This window comes from Artibeus jamaicensis, unplaced genomic scaffold, assembly GCF_021234435.1.
Source record: "Artibeus jamaicensis isolate MK-2021 breed Jamaican fruit bat unplaced genomic scaffold, CSHL_Jam_final contig_1998, whole genome shotgun sequence".
NCBI lineage: Eukaryota > Metazoa > Chordata > Mammalia > Chiroptera > Phyllostomidae > Artibeus > Artibeus jamaicensis.
In genome coordinates, this window is record NW_026521407.1 from 4450365 (window position 1) to 4468204 (window position 17840).

The 17840-nt window shown below is 41.0% G+C and overlaps 1 protein-coding gene across 1 annotated transcript in view; it reads left to right on the forward strand.

Annotated features, from left to right (window-relative positions):
• UTP18 (UTP18 small subunit processome component) overlaps positions 1 to 17281 on the forward strand; it is a 36006-nt gene extending 18725 nt beyond the window's left edge. The window contains exons 8-14 of the mRNA XM_037129630.2: positions 486 to 586; positions 1100 to 1190; positions 3747 to 3870; positions 10056 to 10230; positions 14666 to 14808; positions 16142 to 16180; positions 17139 to 17281. Coding sequence (XP_036985525.2) covers positions 486 to 586; positions 1100 to 1190; positions 3747 to 3870; positions 10056 to 10230; positions 14666 to 14808; positions 16142 to 16166 — 659 coding nt within the window. The 3' untranslated portion in view covers positions 16167 to 16180; positions 17139 to 17281. The remainder of the gene's footprint in view (positions 1 to 485; positions 587 to 1099; positions 1191 to 3746; positions 3871 to 10055; positions 10231 to 14665; positions 14809 to 16141; positions 16181 to 17138) is intronic.
• Positions 17282 to 17840: the final 559 nt, after the last annotated feature.

The window sequence follows — 17840 nt, forward strand, 5'->3', positions numbered from 1 at the left end:
TCCACAAGTTAAAGATTAAACTCCCTAATCATGGGAGTTCATCCCAGTTCACCGAGGCGTGCTTAGTAGGTGGCCAGCAACTAGTTTCTGTATGTTACTGTGTTTTGGCTGTCTCTAATGTCAGTGTATTTTCCTTCTGGTAGTGAAATTTGTGACAACAGTATCATTTATCCTTTTAGTTTATTATGGGTATTATGGCTTACATTTGAAAAATTGATTGATAGGTTTACTGTTTAGAAAGCTGAGTCTCTGGCCTGAGCTTAAAATGATGAGTGTAACAAAGACAGAGAAAAAGAAGTTTGCTAAGCACTGTAGTGACCTTATACTTGGGTCATACTCAGTGCAGGGGGTAAGACTTACTCAGTATCTTAGCCTAGGTTTTGTTTAATTTGAGGCACTTAGATATTTTCAAAGGTCAGAAACTCTCAATGAAAAATAGCATTATTAAACGTCATATTAATCTTTATTTGATTCATTTTCCTTAGGTTTGAAAGAGAAGATAGTAAGGAGCTTCGAAGTCTCCCCAGATGGGTCCTTCTTGCTCATAAATGGCGTTGCTGGATATTTTCATTTGCTGTCAATGAAGGTGAAGCATTATTAGTTGTTGCTTATTCTTATAGGACACAGATGGGAAACACAAGGCCCATGGGCCGAATCTGGCCCTCCACCTTGTTTTATCTGGCTTAGCACCTTGTTTCTACCCAGTGGCAGCACTGAGCTCTCGTTTAGCTGTTAAGGAGTAGTTACATTTATACAGTCCTAAAATTATGTTTGGCCCTTTGAAGGCAACTGTGAGGCTGATGTGGCCCCCGGTGAGACATTTGAGTTGGACACCCCTGTGTAGGATGAGACGTTAGTGCAGGGATGGTCTTGAACCATAAGTCGTGGTGTCCTTAAATCTGCGTCTCAAGTAGAGGAGCACAGTGGCACTTGGGTAGAAGAAGCTGTGGGCACTTGGGGATAAGTTCGGAGTACAGGGAAAAGCAATGTGGAGTAGAGGCTATAAAATGGAGAAGGAGGTTGTTTCTGTCCTACACACTGTTGTTATTCTGTTACCCTCCTAAAACCACTTGATAGGTAATATTTATTATTCTTTTAGACTAAAGAATTGATCAGTAGCATGAAAATCAATGGAAGGATCGCAGCATCGACATTCTCTTCAGATAGTAAGAAAGTATACGCCTCTTCTGGTAAGTTAAGCTAATGGCACAGTGATCAGAAGCTTCTTTGAAGCTTTAAATGTGTTCACATTTCAAATTTTAAAAAATGTTTGACTTTAGACGTTTCAGTAAGCAAACCAGTTTTATTTTTAGCATGCATTTTTTGTTGTTGTTGTTGCCACTGGTCTTCTCATTTACCATTTAACATACACTGCTAACATGTTTGGGGACAGGATGGAAAGTAAATGCTTATTTAAAAGATGAGTTATTCTAAGACTGCCTTTCTTTCTGGAAGTTGCATAGAATCATTGCCCCTTTTAGCTCTTTCCAACTTGGATAATGTTTGGAATTTTTTTATTGTTGACCCAAAAGCAACTCAGATCTCATCTTCCCCTTCCCAGTACTCATTTCTGCAGTACTTTTTTTTTAACTAGAAGAGAAAGTTTATTTAGAAAGTTACAGAAGTAGAAGTGAGGCGAAGAAGAAGGAAACAAGATACAGAGGCAAGAGAAGGGCCCTTAGAGTTTAGGAGAGAAAGGCACCGGTAAGGACCGCAGCAGGGAGGCTCCCCCGGAGGGAGAGCGCCTGTGGTCGTGTTGACCAGCTCTCTGTGATCCCTGGTGGTCTCTCTTTTCTGCTCTTCTGCCTTTTTTGATTTCCCAGTGTCATCTTTAACTCTTGCTCCCTTTCCAAGAGGCTGTTGAGGGCTCTCACAATTTCAGTGTAGTTCGCATGGTTTGGTAGTGGGGGCATTAGAGAGGTTCTGCCGGTGAGTGGTATCTTGCAGTCTTACCTCAGCAAGGAGCCTTTGATAATATACTATACAAGTTTTTGAAAAAAAGTTTTAAATGAGTATTAGCTTTTTAAGAAAGGATTAACTTTAACATTAATTTTAATTTTTGTTCTGATTTTGGCCTGCAATCAAACTTTCATAAAACTGAGTTATTTGCAGTTGTATGTTTTAACCAACTAATGCAAGAAGGTCACCAGTATCTGTCTTCCCTATAATATGCTAGGTCTTCTGAGAGGTGAGGAATAAATACTGGTTCAGAGTAATAATCCTAATAAAATGGCCCTGGGACCCTGGGAGAGTCTGAACTGGGGAGAAGAGGTAGAGGGTCAGTAGGAGTAGTGAAATTTGGTATGTGCATTGGAGGTAGATGTAAAATATTTACAAATTCGGTCACCACGGGGAAGGTCAAATTTACTGTAAGGTCCTAAAAAAGCAAGGAAGGAGTGATCAAGAGTCAAACCTTGGTAATTAAGGGTTGCCTATATTTTGCTCATTTTACTTCCCCCATCCTCTTTTTCTCTTTTCTTTTTCTGAAAGTAGTTTATGTGATTGGCATATCATTCATATTGTTACATATAAAGAATGTTTTGACATAGAAGAGAGTTGCAAAAAATTTATTTCCCTTTTATCTTTTCAACTTGACCAGGTTTTTCTTTTTTCTCATGGATTCATCGTTACCTGTTTTGCCTTAAGTCATCATCCACTTTTGACCATTAAATGGACTTGACTTGTAGATGTCCTTCCTGCCCTTGATCCCTTCTCTTCCCATTTTCGTCTGTTGCTAGCTAATCTTTAAACACCTTCCTTTATTGTGCCATTACCCTGCAGACAAACATAAAGTTTTTGAAAAATGACCCTATTAAATTTTTCCAATTATGTTTTCATTGCCACCTAACCTGAACCTGTATGCCAGCCTGGGAGGTTTCACTTAAGGAAAATAGTTGAAATAGTAAGATTTGTTGGATCCCATAGGGAGGATAAGAGCATATAGAACAGCGAACTGTAGGGCAATATCCACAGAAAAGGAAGAGCCGGAATAGGTGAGGGAGGAGCCACCTTGAGACGCGTGCAGGGTCATTACAGAGATAAATCTGACGGGCGTAGAGAAGAGGTGGGTCATCAGCAGTGAGTGCCACTGGAGTGAGAAGAAAATGCAGGGCTGCTTTTGTTGATTAGGTGGCCACTTCTGTTATGGAAATACTTGTGATCTCTACAGATTTAATGTTCTTTTTTGTACAAATTCTGCCTTCGCAAAACTGTACTCACATTCAGCATTTCTTACTATTTATATTGTTAGTTGATAAATTGTTCATAAATTGTTCAACTAAATTATAAATTCCTTGTGGTCTGGACCAGTTGACTCTTCATCTTCTCTCCTCCATTATAAGTTTGATATCTAAACTACCTGGCCACTCATATTAAGTGCTCTAATACCTGTTGTTACATGTTGAAAGACCAGTCCCAGTGGGTATTTTGTTTTGTTTGCTTTTTCAAATTTGCTCTAGTAATCTGAGTGAAATGTAGAAGCTTTTTCTGAAAACTGAACTCAAGCCAAGAGTTTGTGACTTTCACTCTAAGATACTATTTATTAATAACTAATTGAGGATGCAGTTTTCTATAAATGGGAATATATGAAAAATATTTTTAGGCCAATTTTGTGGCTCTAGGATATTTATAGTAGGTCATTATTCGTAGTCTCTTGTACTGTTCAAAAGGGAGGAAGAATGGTCAGTCCACTTGACTTTCAGGTTTAAAGCAAAATTAACCAAACCTTTTTTGTCTCTTTCATTCAGGGGATGGAGAAGTTTACATTTGGGATGTGAACTCTAGGAAGTGCCTGAACAGATTTGTCGATGAAGGTAGCTTGTATGGACTGAGCATTGCAACATCTAGGAATGGGCAGTATGTGGCTTGTGGGTAAGTAGAGGTTCTTGAAACTCTTAATCACATTGTACTAAGGAGAAAATACTAGTGAATTGATATACTTAGATGGTGCTTAAGTATCAACAGTTCTGTGTATAAACTGTTCAGTAACAGGAAATTGGTAAACCCAGGTCCTTTACATTTTGTCGTCTTAATGCAGTGTCTGATATTATTGGTGGCTTATCAGCTCTTTAGCACAGGAAATACTGGACTGCCTTACATACATCATTGTATTTTTTATTATATTTGCAATACCCATTTGATCACATCAAGTTTTCCTATTACTATTTTAGTTACTTGCCATTGATTAGGAAGTAGAATAAGGCGAGCTTTGGCTTATTCTACTTTAAGTCTTAAAGAGACTTAAAAGCATTGTTGCCTTCATCTGGCTATGTGGTATAAACCACACACACGTTCCTTGTAAATACCATTTGTTAGTATAGTAGAAATTTTGAAAACTTTATCTAGGACTTGTTATTGTGTGATCACAGGGGAAAAATGGTTGTTACTCTGGAGGAAAGATGGTTTCATTCCCCTGCTTGATTCTAAAGGTGCACGGGGGGAAGGGGAGGCGTTAGATACTTACCTGGAATTCATACCTACCACACCGCCAGTCTGCACCTGCGATTGTAGAACTTTCAGAAGTGGGTTTTTATGACTTTATCTTAGACTAAACAGTGGATCCGTGGAGATTTCAGTCAGTTCTTCCCTGCGTTGAGGAGACAAGTGGGTCTTGCTCTCCAGAAGCATCGCATACTTACCACTTTTTCTTCTCCATACTCCTTCCTTTGGGATGGACGTTGGGGAAGCATCCCTACCACAGTGGAACGTTGTAGAGCTTGGAGAGCAGGACGGCACTGTGCCATCTGCCACAGGCAGCAGGGTGGGCGTTGGCTGGTAACTTGCTGTGGGAGTGTCCTGGTTAAGGCCCCGCCCTTTCCCGTGTTACCTATGCCAAACCTGTAGGGAGGGACTCGTCAGCTTGAGTGTGGTGTCGGCCAGAGTTGTGTACACTAAGGCAGCAATTCAAAGTTAGGAGGACTTCCTGGGAAGAAAGCTCCTTTCAAATGAAGACTGGTGTTTAAACTAATTATAGCAACTTTTAAGCAGAACTGCTTTGGCCTTTACGTGGGGAAAGAATAACTACACAAAATGACCTTTACTCAAATTTGTGAAATTAGTCTTTTTCTGATCCTTGCCTATGTTGTAATACTTTTTATTAATCCTCTTTGAAGGGCCCAAATAGGAAAGACTTTGATAGTAGTAGTTTAAATTCACTTGATTTTAATTGCCTTGAGTGTTATTAAATTCTAATGTGTTTAGTTAAAGAACATTGTGAGATTTTTTTTGTGAAACCTGTAAAGAAAGGCCTTACCACTTGTTAAAGGAATTTCTGGTGCTGTCAGGGAGGTGGAAACAGTTACTGGTGGCGGAGGAGCCAGAGGCCTGACAGAACGCACCTGGGCGGCTGGGTGTCGGCTCCTCATCCCTCTCTTCGTCTCCGTCCTTGCCCCGTCTCTGTCCTTGCCCAGTACACAGTCAGTCTCTTCCTCTCCCTCCCTGGGCTAGTGCTGGTGTGAAACCCCTGTGTCTCGTCCATTGTCTTTGCTGCTGGGAATGAACTCCTCCTTAGATTTCAGAGCTCTGTTAGCATCCGTTGACTCTTCTCATTCAGCGTTGTGACATAAAGTGGATGCTTTCTGTTTGCAGTTTTGCTCCTGTGGGGAAATGGGAAAACAAAGGATGCTGTAAACAGAGAACTCTTCTCATTTTATGTTGTCATCTTTCATGGCTTTAGTCAGCCTAGGTTGTTAGTTCTGTCACACACCGTTGAAAACACCGACCGAGCGGGGTCCTGAGCTCTGCAGTCTGACTTTTCCAGGTCCGTGCCCTTCTCGCTCCACTGGGTGGAATCTCTAGTGATGACGTACTTTTGTTGCATCTTCTGTGAATGAGGTAGTACGTTTTGTTTTGTGACTCCCTATATGGCCAACAGATCAGTCAGGAAAAAAGAAAATTTGAGTGATCACTGCGTACAGAGCACTGCATATTGAGAATGGGTGAGTTGTTTGAGACATGAGCAGCACAGCCTCTTCTCTCCCTTGCTTATGGCAGCCCTTAGTGTGTGTGCATGGGCCCTTATGACCTCAGAACGTAAGTCACCGACCAAGGTGGCGAGTCCCTTTATTTTGTTGCTATTGCCTTATTTTCTGTGATTACACTGAAGTTAGGAATGTCTCATCTTGCATTTATTGTACTGAGTAGTTTGGGCCGTTGCATTTACTGGGGGTGTGCAGGCTGCAAACCACTTCGGGGGACATCTTTGAATTTTGAGAATTGTAGGTCAATGCCAAATTATTTTTAAATTTTGTGTATTTAACATACACTTATATTTTATGTTAATAATGTATATATTAAATAATGTAAGTTTTTTATATTTCAAATCAAAGTTCTAACCAGTGATTAGATGTATGTGGACTTTAGCCTTTGATGGCTTCATAAAAATACTCAAGTTAATCTTTTTACTATGATTCCCACCTAAGTAGTTTCAGATGGTTTATAAGTGTTTATAATATTAGTAGCAAAATTTCCTCCAGCATGAGCCAAGGACCATTCTTTTTAATTAATTAATTTTTAAAAAGATTTTATTTATTCATTTTTAGAGAGAGGGGAAGGCAGGGAGAAAGAGAGGGAGAGAAACATGGATGTGGGAGAGAACTGTCAGTCAGTTGTCTGTTGTATGCACCCAGACTGAGGATTACACATGCAGCACAGGCCTGTGCCCTGACCAGGAATTGAACTCGTGATCTTTGCTTTGTGGGACAATGCTCAACCGACTGATCCTCCCTGGTCAGGGCTTTTTCATATATGACCATATGTGTATGTGTGTACATTTATAATATATTATATAACATAGGTCTGTCAGGGGAAAATCCAGCCATTGTCAATACGACGAGAATGGTTTGTACAACATTGATGTAACCTGGCAGCCAAGGAGAATGAACTGTAATGTGTGTGCATGAAAAGTTACATCTTCACTGTAGTAGTCAGTGGGAGTGGTAGACGTCGTTGAGTGAGCATGTGTACTGTGTGGCCGTCATATTTAAAAATGACTGAAATGACAAAGTGAAGTGACAAATCTGCATCAGATTTTGCATTAGGCTTGAACATTCCTGTGTGGAAAGTGTCTGGGTGATTGAGAAGGGCACGGCCACGGCAGCGGGTCGTTGGCAGCTTCATCACAACAACGTGCGTGTGCATGCATCACGTCTTGTGCAGAGTTTTGGTAAAACATCAATTCACCCAGGTGACTCAGCCGTCCAACAGCCCAGATCTGGCGCCCTGCGACTTATGGGTTTTCCCAAAACTAAAATCACCTTGGAAAGGGAAGAGATTTCAGACCTTTGATGAGATTCAGGAAAATACAGCGGGGCAGCTGATGGCAATTGGGAGAACTATGTGAGGTCCCAAGAGGCCTACTTTGTAGGGGGCTGAGGCATCATTGTCCTGTGTACAGTGTTTCTTGTATCTTCAATAAGTGTCTCTATTTTTCATATTACATGGCTGGATACCTTCTGGACAGACCTCATATATTAACTCTACATGTGTGTCTGTGTGTATATGTATATTTTTATAAATAAACTAATTTCATTCTCATTTTCTACTCCACAGTATAGGTATTATTATCTTCACTTTATAGGTGGAGAAACTGAGGCACTGAGTTAAGTAATTTGGTTCAGGTCATCCAAATTGTAAGTGGTAAAGCCAAGAATACAACCCCACATAGTCTGGCTCCAAAGCCTGAGCTCTTGACTGCCCTGCTGTGTTTTTTAAGGTATACCTCTGAGTGTTCATGTTTTTAAATACACAAATGGTACAGTTAGTAGGAGTTTTGTAAGAAGTAGAGAAAATACAGAGTCCAGCATGTCTTGAGTATGACTTTTTTTGTGCTGTCTGTATAATACTTTTGGAAAATAAGTTTTTCCAAAAAAAAAACAACAAACAAACCCTGGAAAGCATCATTCTGTGCTTCAGCTTGTATAATAGCATTGCCTTTATCTTTTTAAATCTCTAAAAGTACCTAGGATTTCTGTTTTTCCTACTTAAATCTGGTTTTTAAATTCTTAAGACTGCTTCAGGATTTTGGTGATTTCAGTAACCTAACTGGATTTGGAGAATGGAAGCTAGTCTTCTGTAACTTAAAGCTAACAAAAAGTTTCTCTTTCGTCTTTGTACTCTAGGATATTTTCAATATTAGTTTATCCTCATCATGATTGTCCTTTTCCTATTATTGCTCCATTCGTTTGTATATCTATTTTTAGTTTCTGGATGTTGTTTTAGCCTAATCCTGCATGTCTATCACCATAGCCACTGGCCACATGTGGCTGTTTAAATTTGAATTAATTATAATAACAAATTTAGTTTCTTAGTGACACTAGTCACTTATTTTTAGTTTTACTCAAGATTTTATTGTTTGTTCCAGTGTGTTGTTTTTAAATTTTTATTCACTTGCAGTTGACACTAGTCACATTTTAAGTGTTCAGCAGCTACCCATGTCTAGTGGCTCCCATATTGGGCAGGACAACAGACTTTTTCCTAATTCAGCCATTGTATTGCTAAGGAGACTGAGGTCAGTTGGGTGCAATTTCAGTTTTGTTTCTTGGTTGTTACTCATTAACCTGGTCTTTGGCAGAGCTGGGTCTGGAACACAGGTTGTCTGGTTCTCAGTTCTGTTTTCTTTCTACACTACCCACCCCCAGATATTTTTATTTTATTTCAAAAGAAAACTGGATAATTCAGGGCTCTAGAAAAGTGTGAAATTTATTATGATTTAGGGCCTGGGATTAATGGTCTTTAGTTTTAGCATTCCCAGACATAAAAAGTTGAGTTTTTGCTTCATCTGCAGAATTTTTTAGGGCAGGTATGTTTCAGAATGCAAGAAAAACCTGTTTTATTCAGTGATGTGTTTTGCTTTGGTTTTCTTATTCGTAAAAACATTTATTGAGCATCGTACTAGGGATTCATCACCTTGTAGTTCATGGTCCCATGGTGGGGACATGCACATACGTGTCTCTGTTTACGGGGCAACTCATCATGGGCTGCAGTGTATTTCAGACAGTGCTTTTTAAGAGTCTAGGAATTGGGGAAGGCTCTTACAAATGCACATCTGGGAAAGGTTTTTTTTTTTGAGATCTTGGCACTTGAGCTGGGCATTTTGAGGGTCAGGTTAGGATTCAGACAAATGAATGGAAGTTCCAAGCTGTTGGAGAAGTACAGTCCTCATTATAGAAAGAACCATGGATTCGTAGCATGATCTACAAGGCTTCAGGTGTATAAACAAGTGGGCTTATTTCATCTCGTGGATGCTGAACACAGTGGGGAAGGTTGTTCTTTCAGTGGACCCAGAGGTACCTCATGTGAAGAAGTGCTTCGTTTGAATAAACAGTTCGTATTTGGTGATCCAGACGTTTACAGCTTGCAGAGCAGGACTGTCGTCTGTAAATGTTTTATAAAATGCCAGTGTCTGACTTTTACTTCCTTTGCTCCAGATCACTATATTTCCAACATCAAGTTCCTCGTTATAATCCACTTCTCCAGTTTCACTTATGCCCTTCCTTAACTGCTGTTGAGTCTCCACAAAAGGGCAGAGCTTTCTGGGCCTCTTTAGGGGTCAGTGAAAACAACAAACTAAGATCCTGGGCCTCAGAAAACCCTTCCCAATGGGCAGGGGGCCAAATTGGAAACTGAGGCCGCACACGGACATGCCATGTAGCTCAGAAATGAAGCCCGCGAGGAGTGGTGCAGGGAGGCCCACCCGGAGAGCCAAGCCTGTAGGGCCAGGTCACCCCGGGCTCCCGGTCCTTTCTCCAGATCCAGCACAGGCTGGCCTCTGGTGGGTGTGGGGGGTCATTGGACATATGGTCACCAGCAGGGGGCCCTCCCCTGAGGAACTTGGGATGTGGCAGGCACTGTGAGCCCGGTCTGCTCCCCGAGGGTAGTGGCAGAGTCAGTCCCGGGGAGTCCGGGGCCCTGTGGAGTCGCATTGCCTCCTCGGCCCCTAGAGGTAGAGCGAGCAGCAGCCGCAGGCACGACTGCTTAGACAGGCTGCTTAGAGCTGGTGGGGTGAGGTGTTCAGATAGGCTTGTTTTTAATCCATGGTGTTCCTTCTCTCTTCGCAGTTCTAATTGTGGAGTGGTGAACATATACAGTCAAGATTCTTGTCTCCAAGAAACAAATCCAAAGCCGATAAAAGCTATAATGAACTTGGTTACAGGTGTATCTTCTCTGGCCTTCAACCCTACCTCAGAAATCTTGGCAATTGCTTCAGAAAAAATGAAGGAAGCAGTCAGATTGGTAATATGTCTTTACCCTTTCCTTTTATCATTGGTAACATTCGAATTTAAGTTGAAGACATGGAAAGATAACAGGGAAGGAAGAGTGTTGGAGTATTTTTAAAAGTAGCTTTTTTTGAGTAGTAGAAATTACTAGTATTATAGCTTTTGGGTGTTGTTGTGTAAAAGGTGCACAATAGCCTCCAAATTTGTATTATGTCAGTTCTTTTGGGAAAGCTGTGCTGTTACATTAACATTTCTTAAGTGGCTGTTTTTCATTTCAAATGTCTTTCTTTCAATATATTATTAAGGGATATGTTGAAGGCAAACACGTCTTTCCTCTACAGTTTTTTCCTAGAGGAAAAGACCTTTTTAAGGCCTGTTGTTTTCGTGGAGAGGAGGCAAGTCCTAGATTTTGAAAATAAATTGTGCTTGAAAATAAATTGTGTAAAAGGATTGCAATTTTAGCTAGAATAGGACTTGTGGATAGACCTCTGTGCCCCGGGATCCCTCCCAGGTTTGGTGATTTTGTAGGAGGACTCCCGGGACTCAGTATATGGTTGTACTTGCAGTGAAGGGTTATTTCAGGGAAAGGATATGATACAAAATCAGCATGGGGCAGTCTCCTCCTCGTGGAATCACAGGACGTGGGTCATTCCTCCACTGAGATGTGACGACATATGCTAAGGAAGCTCATTAGGGACTCAGTGCCAACCTTTTCATTGGGGGTTGATCATATAGGTACCCTCTGCCCACCATGCATCAAAATCTAGGCTCCCGGAAGTACACACAGGTGTTCAGGGTAGACCACGTTGTACAAATGGTTTAGGCACAGTGAGCGGTCCTTGTCATTTAGAGGAAGTTTCAGATCTGTGTAGGGGACTGTTTACCATTCAAGTTCCCAGACACTATCCAAGGGCCACCCTTGTCAGTAGGCCTTTCTAAGGGTTGTCAGCCTCAGGTCTATGTTAACTCTTCTGCCCAGTCTCAGCTCAGTTTAGGTGTCGCTGCATCTCTGTGAAGTTCCTTTCCCTTTAGGCAGAATCAGTGTGTTCATTCATTTAACAGTTACTTGCTCTCGGCAGCAGTTTTGTAAGATGGCACAGAACTTGGAACGGCAGATTGCGCTGTGCCACTGTTGTGTGTATGCCGCCGGGTGGGAGGCACTGTACAGGGACTATTGTTTTTTCTTTCACTCCGCAAAGAGTCTCGCATACTTCATCAGCTTTGTATAATAGTGTATAGTTCACAAAAATTTACAAACAAAAGCTTTGAGTCAAATAACAGTTTTCAGATAATTAACTTACCCGAAGTCAGTAACTAATAAAGGGCAGAACTGTGCTTCTGGAGTCCATATTTTTTCTAGCACTTCAGTTGTGTTTCTCTTGACTTCCTCAAAGCCCTAGAATGTATACAGGACTTGAGATAGCACGTGGGTCAAGGAGGAGGCCGAGCCTCCCCGTATCACATGGAGCAGCGTCACTGTCGTCGGGTACGTATTAGCGTACTGCATAACATCTTCTCTGAGCGGGGGAAGGATTCTGCTGGAATAAAGGGTTCGGAAATTACAGCATTGTTTTATTGCCTCTCTGTTGAATGACTCATTCGAAAAACAGGAAGGTTCTGATTCAAGTCAGGTTTAAAATCTCCATTCTAATGGGAGTGGCGGACTAGTACATATTAATCTTTTATCATTTTCATGGTAGTAAATTGTTTTATGCAACCATGAGATCTGCCTCATGTTGACATAATATATTCTGCAAGACGCATACTAGTTCTGCCTAGTTTGCTTCAGTAATCATGGCAGCATTAATGGTTTCTTATTGTGGCAGAATCGTACAAGGAATTCATTAGTAACAGCCAGATCCCGTTTTTTGGATGTTGGTCAGCCATAGGGTCTAATGGGAGGAAGCCAGGCACAGCAGCTTCGGGATATCCCAGCGAAACAGCGTTAGCACCATTAAATGCAGCTGTCACGATGGTCCGGACAGTGCTGGGCTCCCGGCACAGCACCAGTAGGAGACCCAGAAGTTAAGCTGGTATCACGTCTATGATCTTGGGTGTGTTAGAAAGTTGTGGAACTTCTTATCCATAACGCTAAGGGTGAATGAGCTTTTACTTGTTGAATTTTGATACCTGAGCCCTTAAACATAATGACAGAAATGTGGTAAAGGGAACTTCCTGAGGTAAAGACGTTTGGTTTTTACGGGCCTTTTTCTTAATCGTTCAGTTACAGCTTTTAATCCAATGGCTGTAGAGAGAGGTCATGGCATAGTCCCCTTCTGACGAGGTGGGGTTGTCAGTCTGTGGGAAGAGGTCCTAATGCATGATAGGTCACACTGGGGACTCAGCATATAGACATGGCTGAGTCATGGTGGAGGACATTGTAAACAGGGTTTTTTTTGGCCTCCAGTAGCCAAGTCAGTAGAGAAGATAAAATAGGAAAATTAGTTGTCAATAAACTGGCGTTCATTCTCCATTAGGAAGGACACACTGGGAAAGCATAGCCACTTTGTGTCGGTGGGAGGGTATTTTTTGCAGGAGGGCACACCTGCGGGGACACGGTTTACATTGTAAATTTCGTGTGTGTATTTACCGCAGTCCTTTTGGTATTCGGTTTATCCAGCTATAAAAAACACAGCTACCTTCTGTTAAAAATAGGCTTTAAAAAAGTGCTATGTGTCTTGTGCCCCAATTTTTGCCCTGTAGGGAGTTCCCTGTTTGTGATAAACAACTGACTTAAGTATAAAGTTACATGAATCCAAATTAGGTGGTTGTTTTTTCCAATTTCAGAAAATAAAAAGGGTGGGATAACATTATTTTTGAGGAGTCATTTAGGTAAAAAGGTTGGTTCTGGTATATATATTTTTGGAAGAGTCAGAAAAACAGCTCTCTAAACTTCCAAGTCATGACAGAAAAGTTACTGAGCAAATTTATGGGCACAGTTTAAGGGTGTCAGGTTACACGTGAGGTGGGAGCAAAAGTAAGGCGTGGGACAGTTCTGTTCCTGGCAGTTGACTTGCAGCAAATGGTTACTTCCTGACCACCTGCTCCCACGGTGCCGTGGATCGCCCGTTCTGAGTTGGTGCGTGCCTGGAGGATGCAGACTTCTGCTAACTCAAGCAAAAACAAGGAGCCGAACCACTTGTCAAAAACTCATGATTTCTGCATTCCCAAACTAGGTGTAAATACATTTTGCAATATCCTGATAGTGGTTTCTCTCCTAAAATGTTAGTCTGCTTTATACTTAAATTTTTCAAAGCACCTGTTCAGAGTGGTGTTTTAAGAAGTTTAACAGTTAAGATAAAATCGGGCACTTCCAGCTTCCTAGTGTTAATGGGTCGAGACCACTTCTTGTCGTCACTAATGCCTTTGCATTGATGCCATGAGGTGCCGTCAGAGCCCGTTTTCTGGAGAAGTTGAGAATAACTGAAAACGGCGTGGGGATTCACTCTAAACTTCATACTTTCTTGACACAGTGGTCAATAAATATGTCAGGGAGTAGGATCTAGTAAGTGACTGTGAAACCTGTTTAATAGGTACATATATTAATTGTACTTGTCTATGAAAGTCATCGTGATTGGATGGTTTAAAGTCTCATCTAGAAATGTGGAGGAGGGCAGATTACCAAAGCTAACGGCCTGAATGATAACTCTATCTATTTGAACATGAGGGTGCTGTATTTCTTGAAAGAGCTAGAGAACATTTGAAAATGAGAGTTGTTAAAATCCCCCTCTGCCAAGGTAACAGGTTCTGTGCTTGGGTTTATTTATCCACAAATTGGGTGAGGGCTTGCCTCCCCTGCCTTTGGCCTTTGACTCATTTTCCCCAGAAGTAGACTTCCTTGGAGAAGAAGACTGTGTCCCTCTATGCTTTGGCCTGGCCTTGAGGTGAGCCTTTGGCTCTAAATCAGAACACAGTTTCACTAGAAAAGCTAGGTTTTCATGATCAAGTCCTCCTCAAGAGATTGCAAAAGACCAAGAATGTGTCACATAGTTGAAAAGTAAAGTGGGAAAAGGAAATCGTATGTCTTTGGAATACTAGGTATGACTCTGCCTAAGCTTCAGTTGCATAAAATCAGCCTCTTCATAACGTTTAAAATATCTGTTCCTTGTGACAAATTTTAGTATTCTGTGCTGTGGTTATGAAGTCAGAGTCTTAATGGGTATTGCTATTGACTTTTCCCTGTAGTTCATTCATTCAGCAAACATTTGAATCTCCCAGTCATTGTGCTAGATACTGCGTTAAAAACATCAAGAAAACACTTTTCTCTTCGTTTCCTCTGTTAATAGCACATTGAAAATCAAATGTTAATTTTGGAATATTTTGCTACATTAATGTGTACTATAATCAAAATGTACTTTTTGTTCCAGCTAAAAGGTAGAATGAAGATTGAAATTTAAGAAAGTTGAGTTCCCAGTTGTTACAATTTAAAGCTTTTTAAAAATTTCCTGCAGGTTCACCTTCCTTCTTGTACCGTATTTTCAAACTTCCCAGTCATTAAAAAGAAGAATATTTCTCTTGTTCATACCGTGGATTTTTCTCCAAGAAGCGGATATTTTGCTTTGGGGAATGAAAAGGGCAAGGCCTTGATGTATAGGTAGGTATTATCTATATCTAGAAGTCAGAAATACCTGTAATCTTCTCTTGAAAATGTGAAGAGATGCTGTTGTTAACATTTCCTGATTTTCCAGTTACATACAATTTGTTAAGTCATTAATCAATTACAGTGATGTTATTAAATAAGTTGTAGAGTGTAGACCTGACATCTCATCAAATGAAATGTGCATTTTTCTACCATAAAATGTCACTAACAGAAAATTCATTTGGGGATTTTTTTTTTTTTTAGAGCTGTATTTTGAGAATGTCAAATTGAGGAAAAGTAGCCACTTTAATAATCCTGCCACTTTTTTGGTGTCTTATGTTTAGGTTACCCTTTGTTGATTTGGCAGTTTACTATTTACTCCGTTAGATTTAGAAGAAAATGTTTCTTTCCCTGCAGCTGTAAGCCGTAAGTGAGGATGTTAACCACAAAGCTATCCAGAAGTTATGCTCTGCCCAGGCTCTTTTCTGCACTCAGTATTCTTAGGTATAAAGCAAGGAGCAAGTGAAATCTAACTGTATTGTTGCCAGAAGATAGAGGTGACAGGTGGGCTCTTGAGGGAGAACCGAAGAGCCAGAAACCTGTGACTTCAGGCGCAGCCCCCTCTCCACTCCCTTGCGTTGGCCGTGAACACTGCACGGAAGCCGTGGTTGTGTTTGTGTGCTTCAGGGAAGGCCTGCTTTGAAAATAAAATGAAATCGAGTGAAAAAAGGAGGCACGTAAATTGATTTTGAGGATATAGTTGTGAAAAGAGAATATAGCAAACAGTAACATGGTTTCAAATTCTGTTTACTTGGAAAGGGAAATTGGTTATATACCTGGGATATTGATATATTCCATCATTCTCATTTCAGATCATTTTGGTGATTCTTTCAGTTTGGAGATTATAATAGAATGCAGTCTTATTACGCTTTGAAAGTCTCTTCCAAAGCTCTGGTTTATTATAACTGAATTTTTCTTTTCATTATGTAAGCCAAAGGACATTGGAATCTTCACCAGAGTATTGATCTCTAGTGAGAGTTTCTAACAAGTAGATTGGACTAACATTTCTATTGGGTATGGCTGACCAGGTGTTTCATGGACCCCAGTTTGATGCTTTGGGGCAAGCTTAACACCTTTCCCTAAAATCTGAGGCATTAGCATTAGGATCCTTCAGAATGTCAGATTCAGAAGTCTTGAACTAGCGTGCCTGGTGAGAATGATTGTGATCACACCCCCATCCCCACCCCCTGCCCCAAGTACAGTATTCCAAGCGCCATTCTGTGATCTGATTGACAGTACTCTGGGTAATTGCAAACTTGTGTGGATTATTTGTCTTTTACTTTTTCAGGTTGCACCATTACTCAGACTTCTGAGGAGATCATTTCAAGTAAGAAAATCCTTTTAAAAGCTTCTTCCCGTTTTATGGTCCCACCCGGTACTGTCAGTGGCAGAGAAGGGACTGCCTCAGCTGATCTTGGTTTCAGTTAGAGGAGTGGGATGGAAGTAGATCAGGAAGAGCCTGGTTGGACTTGAATCTTCTTGGGAATTTCTTCTTATTTAAAGGATTTTTTAAAGATTTTACTTATTTTTAGAGAGACAGAGGAAGGGAGAGAGGGAGAGAAACATTGATTTGTTCCCCCAACTGGGGACCTGGCCTGCAACCCAGGCATGTGCCCTGATGGGGAATTGAATCGGTGACCTTTTGGCTCACAGACTGGCACTCAATCCACTGAGCCACCCCAGCCAGGGCTTCCTTGGGAATTTCTTACTCCAAATCACAACAGTCTGGCTATTTTCTTCTGAGTTCCACTCTTTAATATTGTAATTATCGGTCATTTAATCTACAAAGGAGAATAGACTGAACAGTGAGAAAGTATCTTCATATATAATTAAAGCTTTCATGAGCTCAGATCCTCTTATTTTGTATATGTTTCTTGAGAGACTGTAAGTGGCTTGCCCTGTAGCTAGTTTACAGTGGCTTGTCACAGACCTAGTTCATGTCTGATCATTAGTTTCAAAGCAGTAGGACATGCTCCTTCTCCCGTGGCTTGGTCTTTGAACTGAGTGAGAGCTGGTGATGGTTGGGAGGTTGAGCTTTGCAGCTGCCCCTGTTGATCACAATTGACTGATTTGATCTTTGAGAGTCATAAATGTTGAAGAGAGACTCTGGGAGTGCGTATAGATTTAAATAGAAGACTTTTCCAAAGTGGAAGAACGTTAAGCAAGACAAGAGCCAAGAGGGGGAGCAGCCTAGCCATCCTGCCTTCCAGAATTGCATTGCCAGTGCATGTTTGTTGGACAGCAGTTACAAATCAAGTGTGTAATTTCTCCTGTTCTTTCCTCAGGTTTAATTGAGTCACAGGAGACGCCCATCCTGATAGATCGTCTCAGAAACTTTCCAGAACGTGTGATATGTGGATAATGAGTTTTGAGTCAGCTGTGCATATTTAAATTAATAGAAATGTTTTAATAAACACATGGCAACTTTTGTTTGAAAATAAATGCATGTGTTACTTCCTTCCCCCCCTACAGTCAGACACACTAACTCAGCTGCATTTCTTTTAACACCAAACATGAGAAATTGGAAACACCTGTCTGTCGCCAGCATTAACATGGGCAGATGTTTTCATATTTCACAGTTAACTCTGATTGTGTCCCCCTTTCCCGTAGATCTCTCCCTGTTTCAGGGTAACAGCAGAGGCTCTGATTGGCTTGACATGAAAGCAACGAGATCTCACAGAATGAATTTTGAACTTCCAAGATTTCCTGGAAAAGTGATTATGGAAATGGAAGGACTCTCCTGGTCTTGGTACTTCAAATGGCGGTGGTGGTTTGTGGGAGAGGGGGCCCTGGAAAACCTGTTGCACCAGTCCTACTGATTATTAGCCACTCCCCCTCCGGGAAGTAGTCCTTACTGCCACCTAAATGTTTCCTTTAAGTTCCAGCGTTGACAGTTGATTCCATAGTTCTTGAATTGTACGATAACCTGGCTGTGGACTAGTTCCTACATTTCAGGAAAAACTGACACCATACCATGTATTCATGAA